At 46.6% G+C, this 13584-nt stretch overlaps 1 protein-coding gene across 2 annotated transcripts in view; it reads right to left on the bottom strand.

Annotated features, from left to right (window-relative positions):
* Positions 1-567: 567 nt before the first annotated feature.
* Positions 568-13584, bottom strand: part of LZTR1 (leucine zipper like transcription regulator 1) — a 38055-nt gene continuing 25038 nt past the window's right edge. The window contains exons 12-20 of one of the 2 annotated variants that reach the window (XM_048327915.1): positions 13066-13161; positions 11825-12008; positions 9834-10003; positions 7893-8049; positions 6460-6586; positions 5238-5387; positions 4922-5027; positions 4143-4223; positions 568-1377 (exon numbers count right to left, since the gene is read on the bottom strand). In XM_048327915.1, coding sequence (XP_048183872.1) covers positions 1261-1377; positions 4143-4223; positions 4922-5027; positions 5238-5387; positions 6460-6586; positions 7893-8049; positions 9834-10003; positions 11825-12008; positions 13066-13161 — 1188 coding nt within the window. In that variant the 3' untranslated portion in view covers positions 568-1260. The other variant, XM_048327916.1, reaches the window with a different exon arrangement.

Genomic DNA, 13584 nt, shown 5'->3' on the forward strand with positions numbered 1-13584 from the left:
ACCGCAGCACGGGCAGGTGTGTCAGACTATGGGATGCTGACGAGGAGCCCACAACTGTTCCAGGAACACTTCACTGAATGCAAATCATGGCTGCAAGGGTGGGAATGTAAGGGCTGGGAGCTGCATGTCTCGGCAGGGATCCTGCACCACTCCAGCTCCAGACAAGCAGGAAGCAGCCCCTGCAGCTGGAGCAGGACAAGGTTTTGATTCCCTGCTTGTCACTCCCTCCTGGGGCAGCCCCAAGGGCTCTGGGCAGGGCTGGGACAGTTCCACCACCAGACACTTTACCAACACCACTCTCCTCTCCTCTCCACTCTGCAATGTGGAAAGCACCCAGCACAGAGCTGGGGGCTGCAAGGGGAGGGAACAGTAGCTGCTCCTGTATGGGCTGGGAAGGGCACTCTGCCTTCATTCACCTTCCTGCAAAGGCAAGGCTCACAGAGACACTTCAATATAAAATTAGTAACAAGATGTAACACACTTATTTTTAACAATGTGACCTTCATCAAGCACAGAACGTTTTTTGCTTAATTTTTTTCCAAAATGAAATCCAAGTCAATCATGAAATGCCAGAAGAAGTTAATTCTTTATTAATAAATAGATTTAGAAAGGCTTAGCAAGACAGGATTAATGGATTTGATGGCCAGAGAGGACTGCTGTAATCTTCTAGTCTGACCTGCTGCAGAGCATAGGTCTGGATTCCCACAGCCCACCAATCCAGGCAGTTGCACAGGGGCTTATCTGTCAAGCCACACCATGGAGTCTCTGAAAAGTCACTGCATTCTGGTCCAAGGGCCAGTCCCCCTGTGAACACCACGTGCTCTTGTTCCCAGTTTTGTTCTGACTTCCCCTTACAGCCCCTGGGCTGGGTCAGCTGAAGCTCTTTAAATAGTATTCTTTAAATATTGTGTTTCAAAGGATTAGTGACTCTTACTCATGACTGCTTGATTTTACAGTATGAAAGTAATAATGGACTTAATTATTAACATAGTAACTCCCCAAACCATGTGGAATCAATTCACGCCTGCCTGCAATGATTTCAAGTCTACATTTGGGTAACAAATGTAACAAAGTCCAAACGCTGCACAAAGGTACAAACGCAGCAAATCCAGAGAGAGCACCTCAGCTGTTCCTGTTCCTCCAGGGCTGCTGCAGAGTGCAGACACTGAGCTGCTCAACACGTAACAGTAAACCAGAGAGCCAGCTCTACAGTGCCAGTGTTTTTGAGGAACAAATGAGAAGGTGGATTACCAAGGCATGTCATATGTCTGCGCTCAGCTCCGCGCACTGCTTGTCTGAGATGTGGGTAGCTAAAGAATCTATGATGTCAAGGAGGAGGAGCTGACTGAGCGAGCGGAGATTTGGCAACTTGGAGACCTTCAAGGAAAACAAAACAGAAAAAACAGGAAGAAATTAAAACCCTCCCAAAAGCACAGCTCATGTATTACCCTTTTACCCTTGGGCATCCCACAGCAAGTCAGGCTGGGCACAGATGGTGTGAGATCCCAGCTGTGGGGCTGGGCTGCAGGGAACAGACCATGGGGCTCCAGTCGGGGCTTAGAACCAAATTCAGACTGCTGGGAGTGGAGAGCAGCAGGAATCTGCCCCCAGAGCTGCCCCTCTGTTGGTACTGACAGCCCCACTGCTACAGGACACTGACTGAGCACTCTCCTAAGAGCAATGCTGGACACCAGCACAGCCTGAGCTCTGAGATCTGTGTTTTTGCACTGAAAATGTGATTCAGGGCTGGATCTCTTTGCTCCTGTGCTCCTGAGGAAAAGCTCTTCTCAGTGTCCATGCTGGTTCTGCTGGCATTCCTCCTGCAGTCAAAGCAGGTCACTGGAGCAGTTGCCAACAAAAACCTCCACCACATCAGATAGATGAGAATCTACAACAAACTGCATGCTTTTGGACTGGTCAGAAGCTCAACTGTTAGCAAAAAGGAGCTCTACACATTCCTCCCTTCTCCACAACCTCATGGTAAGGAGCCAGTAATCCCTCTGTCTAGAGGCACTAACACACACCCAGCCTCCAGGCAGACTGTGCCCCACTCACCCACCCGCCTCACCTGAACTGAGATTATCACCTGGCTCTAGGGAGCTGCACTGGGATAAACAATAACGATGTCCTGAGCAACCTTTGAAGGCCAGGAAGGAAATAGCTGAGGATGCTTTCAGAAAGGGCTCAGGACGTGCTTGTAGCAATATCCCCAGTCTAAGGATCTGCCAGGACTGGCAGGGAGGGAGAGAGACCCCCTTAGCACTGGTGGGATCCTGCCCCCAGCCCAGGCATGCACTGCGGAACAGATCAGGGTGTCACTACAAACACGTCACAACAGCAGGTTTATTAGGGCTTTTGCACAACACTGACACACAAGAGCCTGTAAACACATTGCCCAAAGCAGTGAACCTCTGGGAAACAGCTCTTCAGTAATGTTCCTGCTGTGAGGAAAACTCCTTAACAGTCCAAATCCAGAACGGTGTTAAGTTACTGGAAGAACAGGGGATCCCACAGCCAGAGACCTGGCCTGCCTGAGCCCTGGTGACCCACCGGGCTTATGCCCGAGAACAAATCCCCCTCAGAGCCCGTGGCTGGCCCAGGAGCAGAGCAGAGAGTGTCCGTGCCCAGGCACACTGAGTCACCCAGCCCAGGCCAAGAATCACACACTGAGGCCTCTCAGTCCAAGGGAAAACATTGCATAATTGAGATTTCTCCATGCACATCTGCTTGACAGTCTTCCAGCCACGTTTTGATGAACACTGTTCTACCAGTCAACAGTTTAAATATAAAACATTTCCCCACATCCTGGTGAGGAAGTACAGCTGAGGAACGCCCTCCAGCTCCCATTGCTGCCTCCCAGTGTTGCAATGTCCATTTCCCTCTGTATGTTCTGGGGAGAATCACACCTCTTTGTCTTCCTGTGGCCTCCACTGGGAAGTGATACTGTGATATTTCAGCCCTCAGCTGCTGCAAGGCACAGACCCCAACCCCAGGGATGTCCTGTACCCTGCAGTGGGACCATTCCCCGTCCCTGCTGAACCGAGCTGCTCCGCAGGACTCAAGGGGCCAGAAGAAAACAGAGAGGATGAAGGCAGGGGCTGCAACCTCACACTGTGGACTCTCCTCTGGGAGTGATTCCTGGATGCTGGCTCCCCTCTCAATGCTTTTTATGCATTTTCAGTTATTTCTGAATGTAAAATGCGTCACGCTCCAGCAACTTTGGCATTTAATGAAGAGCCTGAACACCGTCCTGTCTCCTCTCCAGACACTAATGGACATAGCAGTGCTCTTTTTCCCCAGGAGGATTGTGAGTTTAAATATACAAAGGAGAGTGAGCTACTTGAATATTAACTAGGGAATTATTACCAGTATGTGTGTAGCATCCAGAAATCCCAATTCCTATGATTTATCTACCTATTTCAGCAATGCTAATGAGTTGAGCGATGAACTGATGACATGCTGGGGAACTCTCATGGAGGGATCGATCACATCTCATAGGAACAATTAAATGACAATATCCTTATTCTCTCAAGTGAGGACAGGAGTATCAGCACAAAGTATCTTGACCTTTCCTGCCACTAATGCATAATCCCATCAAAACAGAACCACAGGATTGTTAAGATTGGGAAAGACCTCTAGGACCATGGAGTCCAACTGTTGAACATGGAAATCACAGAGAGCCCAGCCAGGACATGGTAATTTGTTTTAGAGCACATGACAATATAGTATGTATGGCAGAGAATAGTTCAAGGGAAATATGAGTAGCACACTGATAACTGCTAGTGAGGCAGAGATTTGTGCCCTCAACATACAACAAATTTACCCTGCTATACACATAGGAATCCAACGAGGGCATGGCACAAAATTAACAGTTGGAACAACTGGCAATGGAAGCAACTTTGGGTAACCTCTGGCTTGGAAGGGCTTCACATTTCTAGACTAGCTTGTTCTAGTCTTCCATTTACTTTGGTGTGAGAAGTGTGCTTAGCAGTCCTGTCAGTGAGTGTCAGTAACATGCAGCCAGCTCTCAGCTTCCTCTCAAATGAGGAAGAACTACACTGATTTCTATATTAACATGTCTTTAACCAAGGCAGTGACAGAGGACAGCAGCTCTCAAAAGCCACAGAAAAGATGCAACCAACCTTGGTGAACTGGTGAACGATGATGTGCAGACAGTGCCTCTTCATGTCCAGGGCCTGGGTCTTGTCAGCTGCCTCTAAAATCTAGAGCAGGAGCAAAAATGTGATTTCCCTTCTGCACAGCTCAGATGCACAAACAGTCCTGACCCAGAGCAGGTAACTCCTCTTAGCTAGGGAACATCTCCATTTTGCATTACAAACTGAATCTTTTCTGAACTACTCAAAAATAAGCCTTGGATTTAAAATGTATGGAGTCCTCAAGAGCTAATCAGCAGGAATTGCTTCTGCTCGTGCTGCAGATGTTCAGGCTGCCTGCCTGGAAGCTGGCATTGACACTGGAGGCTTTCTTACCACACAATATCTTTTGTTAGTTCAAACCCCACTGCCAGATCCTGTCAGCATCACTGATAAAACAAGACTAATGTCTGTCACCTGCAGATCATCATTTGCCCTGGAACAAATGTCTGCCAAAAAGGGTTTACAGTTGAGTGGTGAGCACGTGGTCATCTAAAAAAGACCTTTAGAAACAGTTCTGTAACGGGGGATGAGAGTTCAGGAGAAGCCAGGTGAGCAGCACCTGCTGAACCCTGCAGCACAGGAACAGAAGCAACACAGTACCAGGTAAGGAACAATGCTGTTGAAGGCTGGGCTCCCACACAAGTCATCACACTGCCACTGGAAGGGTCTGGGCAGTCTCAGTGACCTGGCACTGGGGGTACCCACTTGACCAGACCCCTTGGCTTTCCTCTAAGTGACTAATTAAAGTGCTTGGGGACAATTACCTGGAGCACATTCTCCACTGTGACATTCATTTCCAGGTTCTGCTTACAGTAGGCTTGGAGTCTGTTGTTGGAGAAGCCGTAGTAGTAAGGTGCTGCAAAGAGGTATCTGTTCATCCCATTGAGGAATAAACCAGAAAGCGAAGGTGAGAGCACTGATGGTAAACAAATCCATGTGAGGAGTGGAAGTGCAGAGCCTGCTGGTGCCCCCTGAGAGAACATCCTCCCAGCCTGTGCCAGGCAATCCAAAGCAAAAGGAAGGTGACCTGCTGGACATGCACTGAGACAGATCCTTCAAATCCTTCGAATTTAAGGATACAGGGAGTCTTCAGGAGGCATGTTCACTTCTCCATAATAGATGTATCTAAGCATGGACTCGAATGCTTGCTTGCTGGGAACCATTTCACCTATAGAAATGTTCACTTGCCCATCTTCTGGCATGAAGGAACGGAACATGGCTTCAAAGTAACTGGAAAGGGAAATAAAACTGATATAACACATTCTGCAGACAGATGGTTTAACCCAGTATTGTTAAAAGGCTGCTATTCAGAACTGGAGCTTCCAAAGCAACAAATTCAGGTGACAACCTGGGCAAAAACACTGCTCATTTATTTTTTTCATATATGTCTGCCAGTGAAAACTCCAAATATAATCCCCCTAATTACCATCAGAACTACCTGAAATTCGTCTGTTTCTTGAAAATTAGGACACATGGTGCTTTGATTTTTTCTCTAATTTGCATAAGACCCAGTAGAGAGCTTAAAGCATTAGGAATTTCCTCGGTATCTACAGGCTGCCAATCATCATGGCTGTTTTAAGAGCTGTGAAATGCTTCTGGTAAAATACCACAGTAACTAATACTGAATATTGTTACTGGGTCTGCAAAAAAAACTGTGACAATATTTGAAATAGAAGTTTTATGTGAATACTTAATGTTTGGTGGAACATAAGGTGAAGGTCCACAGAACACACAAGTGCAGGACAAATCCACTTCACCCACGTCCTGAGAAGGGAGAACAGTCCCACCTTCAGCAGGGTGGACTCCTTTCTCTGCATAAAGCATGGGAACACTCTAGTCTCTGGCAGGCACCATTTTTTTAATGCTTATTCATAACCAATCTTAAATATCAGAAAGTGAGAAAGAAATTCAAGTTCCACAATACGAACTGTTCACTGTCAAAGGCTCCTTCTGACCTCAGTGGACATCTGCTGCTTTCCACTTCACTGAAACCACCTTATGTTTTCCACCCTTTTTCCCTTCCTGTGATTTTATCGATGCTTTGTCTTGCAGTGCAGCTTCTCACACACCCTCTGGAGAATCTCTGCAGTTCTAATTTCCTATCTTTCCCTGCTGGGTATCAAATGGAAAAAAATTTAATCACTACTGCTTAAAGGCTTATTACACTCATTGAGCAAAGCTGCATCTTAACACTTCATGCAGATTTAAGTTCCTCCCTGTCTTCTAAACCAAGCCAGCTGAGCACAGGCTGCCCAGCACTGCACTGTCCTTCACACACTGTCTTGTCAGGAACAGGGCTCACCTGGAGCGAGCTGCCAGGATGGCTTTGTGGGCTGGCCGTGGGTGCCCATCTAGGAGCAGGATGATATCACAGAATTCAGTCCCAGCTCCTTCCAGGTAAGCCTTCATGTCCTGAATTAAGGATGTTCCTGAAATCAAACATAATGAAATAAAGACATGATAGTTCCAGGTAACCAGGTGCTATCGAACTAATACATGGCCAAGCCAGAGCTCCAGCCCCTCTTTCCTTTGGGACTCGCAGCATGAATTTGAGTGAAGTCCTTCCTCCTAACTGTGGAGCAAAATGAGCTTCATCCTTCCCCACCACATCTCATTCCCTGCTGCCCATCCCAGAACCAAACCTGTCAGCTCTGCTTTCTGCCACTGACAGCAAACTCCAGCTCTGGCCACACTGACAGGTGCTCTCTGCAGATATGAAAGCTGATTTTTCCCTTCCATTTTCACTATTTCCAACCACAAGGAATATAAAATTTTGTGTATTAATGAAAAATCTTTCCCAAATCAGCAACAAAGGCTTCTTTTATCCAATATTTTAATCAACCTTTGTAAATACACAACTGACAAATGGAGCACATCCAAGTCTGCTCCAAACTCACTCATATTTTCAAAGTTCATCTTTCAGTTTTTAGTGTTTGGGTCTCTCACACCATTCCAGCTCTGGATACACAACTGGCCGAGCCACCCTCCCAGCCAGTGCACCTCTCCTCCCTGGGAAAAATGCCAGCCAAGGCCTTTCTACTTGACCTTCCAGGACGAGCTTCCTTCTCTTTCTCTCCAGTTCCCAATTATTTTTGTGCAGCATTCCACACCAACACTGCCAATGCCTCTGAACTTTGTGACCTTAGAAAATCTCATTATTACATTCCTTGTGTTGTGTGTCAGGGTGTTAAAATGTTGAGTAAGACTAGTCCCAAATCAGCCCTTGATGAATTCCATGATAAAACTGTAAATCACATATTTCTCTTCCCCTCCCCTCGTCCTGTTCCTTTCATACATGCACACAGAGCAGTGCCTTATTCACAAGATCTTCCTCCATCCTCCTGCTCCTTCTTGGTGAACACCTTCAAGCAGGCTGGTTCCCTGCTCAGCTCTGTCACCCTTCAGCCACTTGAGTGACTGTCCACTGCCTTTTATTGGATCACTCTTTACACCCTTCTGCTCCTTCTCTCATCTCTCTGAACAGGCTCAAGATGGTTTATTGCAAGAACACGACGATGTTTCCCATGTACTTTGATGGGACACCATTCTGATTGAAACTCACTGGGAAAAGAACTGTTGTGCTCTGTCTCTGTCTGGGAGAGAGCCTGAGCAGTTATCCCAGCTGGGAACTGGTGGGCTGCAGAGGGCTGCTTCCCAGATATCTTCCCAGGCTAAACAAACCATTAGCAATGCCAAAGCAGCACAAGGAATTACTCCATAAAGCAGGAAGGTTACCAATGTCGAGCGGCTGGTCAGAGTGTGTTCGGACAGGAGGCTGCTGCTTTCTCCGGACAATCTCCACAATGAGGGATGAAGAAAGATGCTCAAACTCCTTCATCATTATGACTTGATTAAAATGGGATTCCTTCACCACAAAGTTCAGGCAATGTTCCTTAAAAATACACCAATATTAATTAAAAAATTCATGGTTGAAGTCATCTTACAGCGTCCCATAAATGCTACATGTTACATATGCCATCAGCCATCCTTTCCTTTGAACCTCCACATGGATCCTGCAGCTGGAACTATCAAACAATGATATCCTTATCCTTCCTAAATGACCATTTAGGCTCCTACTTGAACAGCAAATTCAGTACAATTCTAAGCATCTAGAAAAATTTGACTAGAAATACTGACAAGGAAGAGATTAACTGCCCATTGAGCTGCTCCAAAGCTTTCTAATACAGGAATCTCAGGAGATACTGAAAACTTCACAGAGATAATGAAGATTGGTTGCTACCTCATAGTAACTCTTAACATAATTAGATACCAAAAGTTAATTAAAAGGGTGAAGAGATCTTAACTCTTGACACTCTCCATCAAGGGTCCAAAGAGCTTGCAGGACTCCTTGTGTGGGTTTTGCCTGAACCTTTTCCGTAAACACAGCAAACAGTTCAAGAGCTCTGGAAGGCTCTTGTGTGATAAACTTCTTACAAAAATCAGTGTGGGGAAAAGGTGACAAATGAACCAGATCTAATGCCAAACAGTTTGAGACAAAAAAAGGGCACTTCATTTCTCAGTATGAACCAAGGCTTTCCCTCAGAACATTTTAATAAGCAATAAACGCAATCTATACCAGCTCACTATAAAGTGGGTACAAGTTCACCCAAAGAATCATTACTACTGTCTGCTTCCTGCCAGTTTATTTCACCTGGGAGCCAAAGGTATCTGTCAGGACTCACCTGTGAAATGTTTTAAACAATGACTGGGATGCCACAAAGAGCAGCTTTCTACAGAGGACCCACCCATGAGGACTAACGAGCACCTGAGCAGACAGGATGCCAGCTCAGGGTGATCCTGCCTGACTGGAGCCTTGTGCAAGAGCCCCTGTCACCCCAGAGGTGGCCAGGGCAGGTGGGGGCACCAGATCCACCAATGCTTGAGCTTCTGGGCAGCTGATGGCACCATGGTGCCATGCACCAAAGGCTGTGCTGGCATTTACATACTTGCTGCTGACCCTGCTGCTGTCCTCCTGAGGTCTTTCCTCTCCAAAGTGATGGTGCATACTGGCTTCTCCAGCCTCACTGTGCTTGCAGCCACCAGCAACAGGTCACTGGTGTGCACAGGCTGAACATCATCAGCAGGTACTGCATGGTCCTGCTCTGGCTCTTGGACTGGGGGCAGGAGCTGCTTCCCTGCAGGTTCAGCAGAACTGGCTCCGGGCACTGCACTGGGATCAGCACGGCCAGCACCTCTTGGGCTGCAGCTGGGGGTCAACCCTACCCTGATTGTCACCAAACACCCAAAAGCCCCCCACCCACCACAGAGACAGAAAACCACTGGCACATTTTGTTTTTCAGCGCAAAGGCCTGAGAACAGAGTTTAGTTTTTCCATCTGTCCAGGTGAAAGAACCTATCTGCAGTCTCAGTGTATGTAACACAGCAAGACCAGGCACTGCACTGGTTCCATCTTGCTGCAGCAAGAGTGAACTGATGAAGAGCCAAAGTCACTCTGCCCTTGACATTCTACAAAGCAGATATGCAAAAATATCGAGCACTTATTGAAAAAAGCCTACATAATATCACAAGCCACTGCAGGACAACCCATGCTAAATATACTCAAGCAACTGTAATTAAAGGAGTGGTGCATTTGCAAAAGCTCAGCCAAACATTAATTACATAAATTTTATTTTTAAAACTTTCTTATCAGTTACTTTGTATGCATAATGTGATTACCTTTAGCTGATCCAGCTGAAGCTTGTTAGCATTCTCACATACAATGAGCACGTTCTGCAGATCTACAGATGCTTCAATATACTGAAGGCAGAGCTGTTCCAGCCGAGAGAGCTTGAAGTTTAAGGCCAGTTTGTACACATCCATAATGAGTAACACATCCTGAACATGACCTGGAATTGCAAGAGGGAAAACTGCTGGATAGCTCACAGAACAAAGAGAGGAACCCTTCTAAAAGTATTTTTTATATCAACCAGAGCAATCGGAATAGTAGAACAGGCAGTGACTGGAGTATTTTTATGGAGAAAAAAATTCCATTCCTGGTTAGACAAAATCTGAATCAATACTAGAAAAGGAGGCTCAAATTTGAAGCATACAAAAGCCACTCCAAAGTATTTTTTAGACAAAGATTTTGTGACAATCTGGATCACAATTTTTTTAAACCCTCCAAAAAAAGTGAAGTCTTTAAAATCCCTGACAAGCTCTGGAGCTTGCAGCCTAATTTCTCAGAGTGCCCAGCTGCCAACAGCCCTGCCAGAGTCCTTGGGTTTTACACAGTAGTAACAATCAGCTCCCTGATTCTGACAGACCCTTATGAAGGCACTCTGTGCTTTCACTCTGTGCTTCAGCCTGCACAGACCCACAGGTGGTCTACAAGGGCTGAAGTGAGAGAGGGGCAGAGGGGACCCTTGCAGGCCACTGCAATGGGGCTACTGGGACACCAGCTCAAGGAATAATCCCCCATGGCCTTTGCTTTCCTCACAGAAGAGCTCTGCCCATCTGCTCTAACTACTTTTTAATAGAGAAAAGCCCTCTTGCATGTCACGTGCCTTCCCCGTGTCTAATTGGAAAATCCCATTTGATGAGCATGCCCAATTCCATTAGCTCAGCCTCTGGATGGCTCCCCAGGGTGCTGCTCTCAGAACTGAGAGGAGCAGCTAGGAATACAAATGGGCAGGGCAGGGCCCATGGAGGATCCCAGCAGAAAGGGGAGCACCAGGGAGACCCTCTCATGGGCTGGAGGAAGAGGGGCAGCCTGCCTGGGAAGCCTGTAACAATGGGAAGAGCTCAGGGGTCCAAGCCTTCCCTTGGCCGGAGCCTGTCCCAAGGCGAGGGTACCGAGGATCAGAGAACGGCTGGGAGCAGGATCTGGCAACGTCAGCAGAATCTAGGGAGCAGCTCCCTCACCCCCATTCAGTGGGATCATTCTCAGATGGGCCTCCTCACAGGGAAAGCCTTGACACAAATGGACACATATCACTTTTTTTCTGAGAACTACCTTTGCAGAAAGGGCTGAAGCAAAGTTCAGTGCTAGGGCAGCTGTACCTCACTGTACTTCACTGTGCCCCGTGGCTGCAGCTTCCCCAGCCCCAGCAGCTGGAGTTCCTCGCTGTATCCAGCCTCACTCCCATCACCCCACAGCCCTCCCCACTCACACAGCCAGGAGTTGGATTCCCTGTGTGGGAGCTGCAAGATCTCTGGCTATTACTTCCCTGCCCACAAGTGTTTTTAACTCAGAGAACTTCAATGAATGCATCAAATGGATTTTTCCTTTCTTGAGGCATTCATTCAGACTGGATTTTTAACAGGTGATAAATACTGGCTTGCACACCTTTCTGTGTGGGCACAGTTTAAAATGGATCAAAAACAATTATCAGAAAAAGGAAATAAGCCAAGCCAGGAATTAGATACATGGTCCTTCCAAGTAGGATGCTGTGATGTTCAAAACACCACAATATTTTTTGTTTGTTTGGGAGTTTTTACACCTTTTTGAATGATCAAGAACTTGTTCTTCCTTGATATTTGAAAAGAATTAGGAAAAAAAAAGCATGGTTAGTACGCTCTGATAAAAATCTGCTTTTTGTTTAATCTCAGGTTAGTAATTAAGTGCTCAGAACAGGACTGATCACTTGCAAATGCTTGATCCTGCTGTTTCAAAACACGTTTGCCCCCCTCCCCTCCCTGAGCCAGTATTACTTCACCTGCTGCCCTACCTTTGCGGGGATACTTTATCTTATCCGTGTACAGGAACTGCATGAGCACCTCAAAGGGCTGGGCCTCGGCCTCGCGGATGGGCACTTCCAGCAGCGGCTGCAGTCGGCCCAGCTTGACGTTCCCTCCAATCCCATCCTTCTGGCATGTGGTGTGTCCCTCCTCTTCAATGTCTTGCTTTGATTTCTAATGAAACAGAAAAACCACCCAAACATGGCACAAGGCTGTGCCAGTGCACACAAGTTACCACCAAACCAGAGGATCCTTCTCCTTACTCCACATTCTTCAAGACCCAGGATCTCTTTAGCTTCAGGATTATCTTCAAGATAACAAGGAATTTATTTGTCTTAGACTTATTGTTCCATATCCTGGGACATGCATGGATCAGAACACAAGCAAGTTCCTGGACACAGGTCAGAAGCAGGACGTCAGAGCAAGGGAGGATGAACTGCACTGAACTCATATTCCTGCCCACAGCAGGAACAGCCTCACTCTGTGAAGGAGGGACAGGTGGGAGCAGATTCCACAAACCCTGCCCTGCAAAGGCAGAGCTCAAAGTGCTGCACAAAACTATTTTAAAGCACTCTGTTACCTCAAGTTTCACTATGACAGCCTTTCCCCACAGCCTTTCCAGTGGCAAAACAATTAACTGAGGGGCAGTGAGGCATCCACATCTTACTGCAGGTTGTGTGCTACCACCTCCCCAAAATCCATTACATGCTTGCTGCTGAAAACGTGGATGTAGTTAAAATTAATAGACAATGATCAGAGGCACCAGACTTTCAGCTCTGGAAAAAGTAAAAAAATACAGAGGTTAAGGGAACAGAAGCAGCTGAAACCCTTAGCACTGCCTTCCTTCCCTCTAATCTGTCTGATCTTGTGGGCCATTCCCATGACATAGCTCTTACCTCCCCCATGGGGAAGGGTACACACACCTCTCTGGGGCATTCCACAAGATTAGACCTCAGACAGCTACGAGAGCTTCCAAGAACCACACTGTCAAATCCAGCTAACTGGATTAACTCTGGCTCCTCCATGTTACACTCCTGATACACATCCAGTAGCCTTTGTTAATACTAATGATCCTCTTTATTTTACTTGCTCAAGAGCACCTTTGCATCAGACACTGTTCCCATCCTCCAGCTGTCTCAGCAGATATTACTTTTCCCCTGACAACCTTATTCCCAAACCTGGGCAGAATAAGCCTTACCTTGCTACAAGGCTACTTTCCCAAAATACTCACCTGTTTCACCCTCTCCCTGGCCTGCATGATTTTCTTTTTCAGCCACTTGCAGCGAGCGGTGACAATCGCAGTGTGCCCTCGGACTCGCTCCTCCTTCTGCCAAAGGTAGAAAGCACATTCAATTTTCATCTCCAAATCACATGCTCGTAGCAGATGGCAGAAGTCACAGAAACCTGGGCTGAACCCCAGGTTACAATACATTTCAAGTTAGACTCAAAGGCAGCTTTACATCTGCTCTGCACATACAGATGAAATTCAACACCTATTTCCCCAAAGGCTAATGGCAAACACCATTTGGGAAAGAGCCTGTGTCATATTCAACTAATGGAAGCTCCCGTGTCACATATATTACTTTTTATTCTTGCATCTGATTTTCTGTTTAATTTTCCCTTTTCAAAATAACACTATGGTTTTGCCATAATTTATTTCACCTCTTGTTGAGGATCCGTTCTCCGAGCTTTGCAAAGCTTTTTCTAACTTTTTCTTTTTGCAAAAGGAATGCAGGTTAAGTTCAAGTAT

This window comes from Corvus hawaiiensis, chromosome 24 (genome assembly GCF_020740725.1).
Source record: "Corvus hawaiiensis isolate bCorHaw1 chromosome 24, bCorHaw1.pri.cur, whole genome shotgun sequence".
In the NCBI taxonomy this organism is placed as follows: Eukaryota; Metazoa; Chordata; class Aves; order Passeriformes; family Corvidae; genus Corvus; species Corvus hawaiiensis.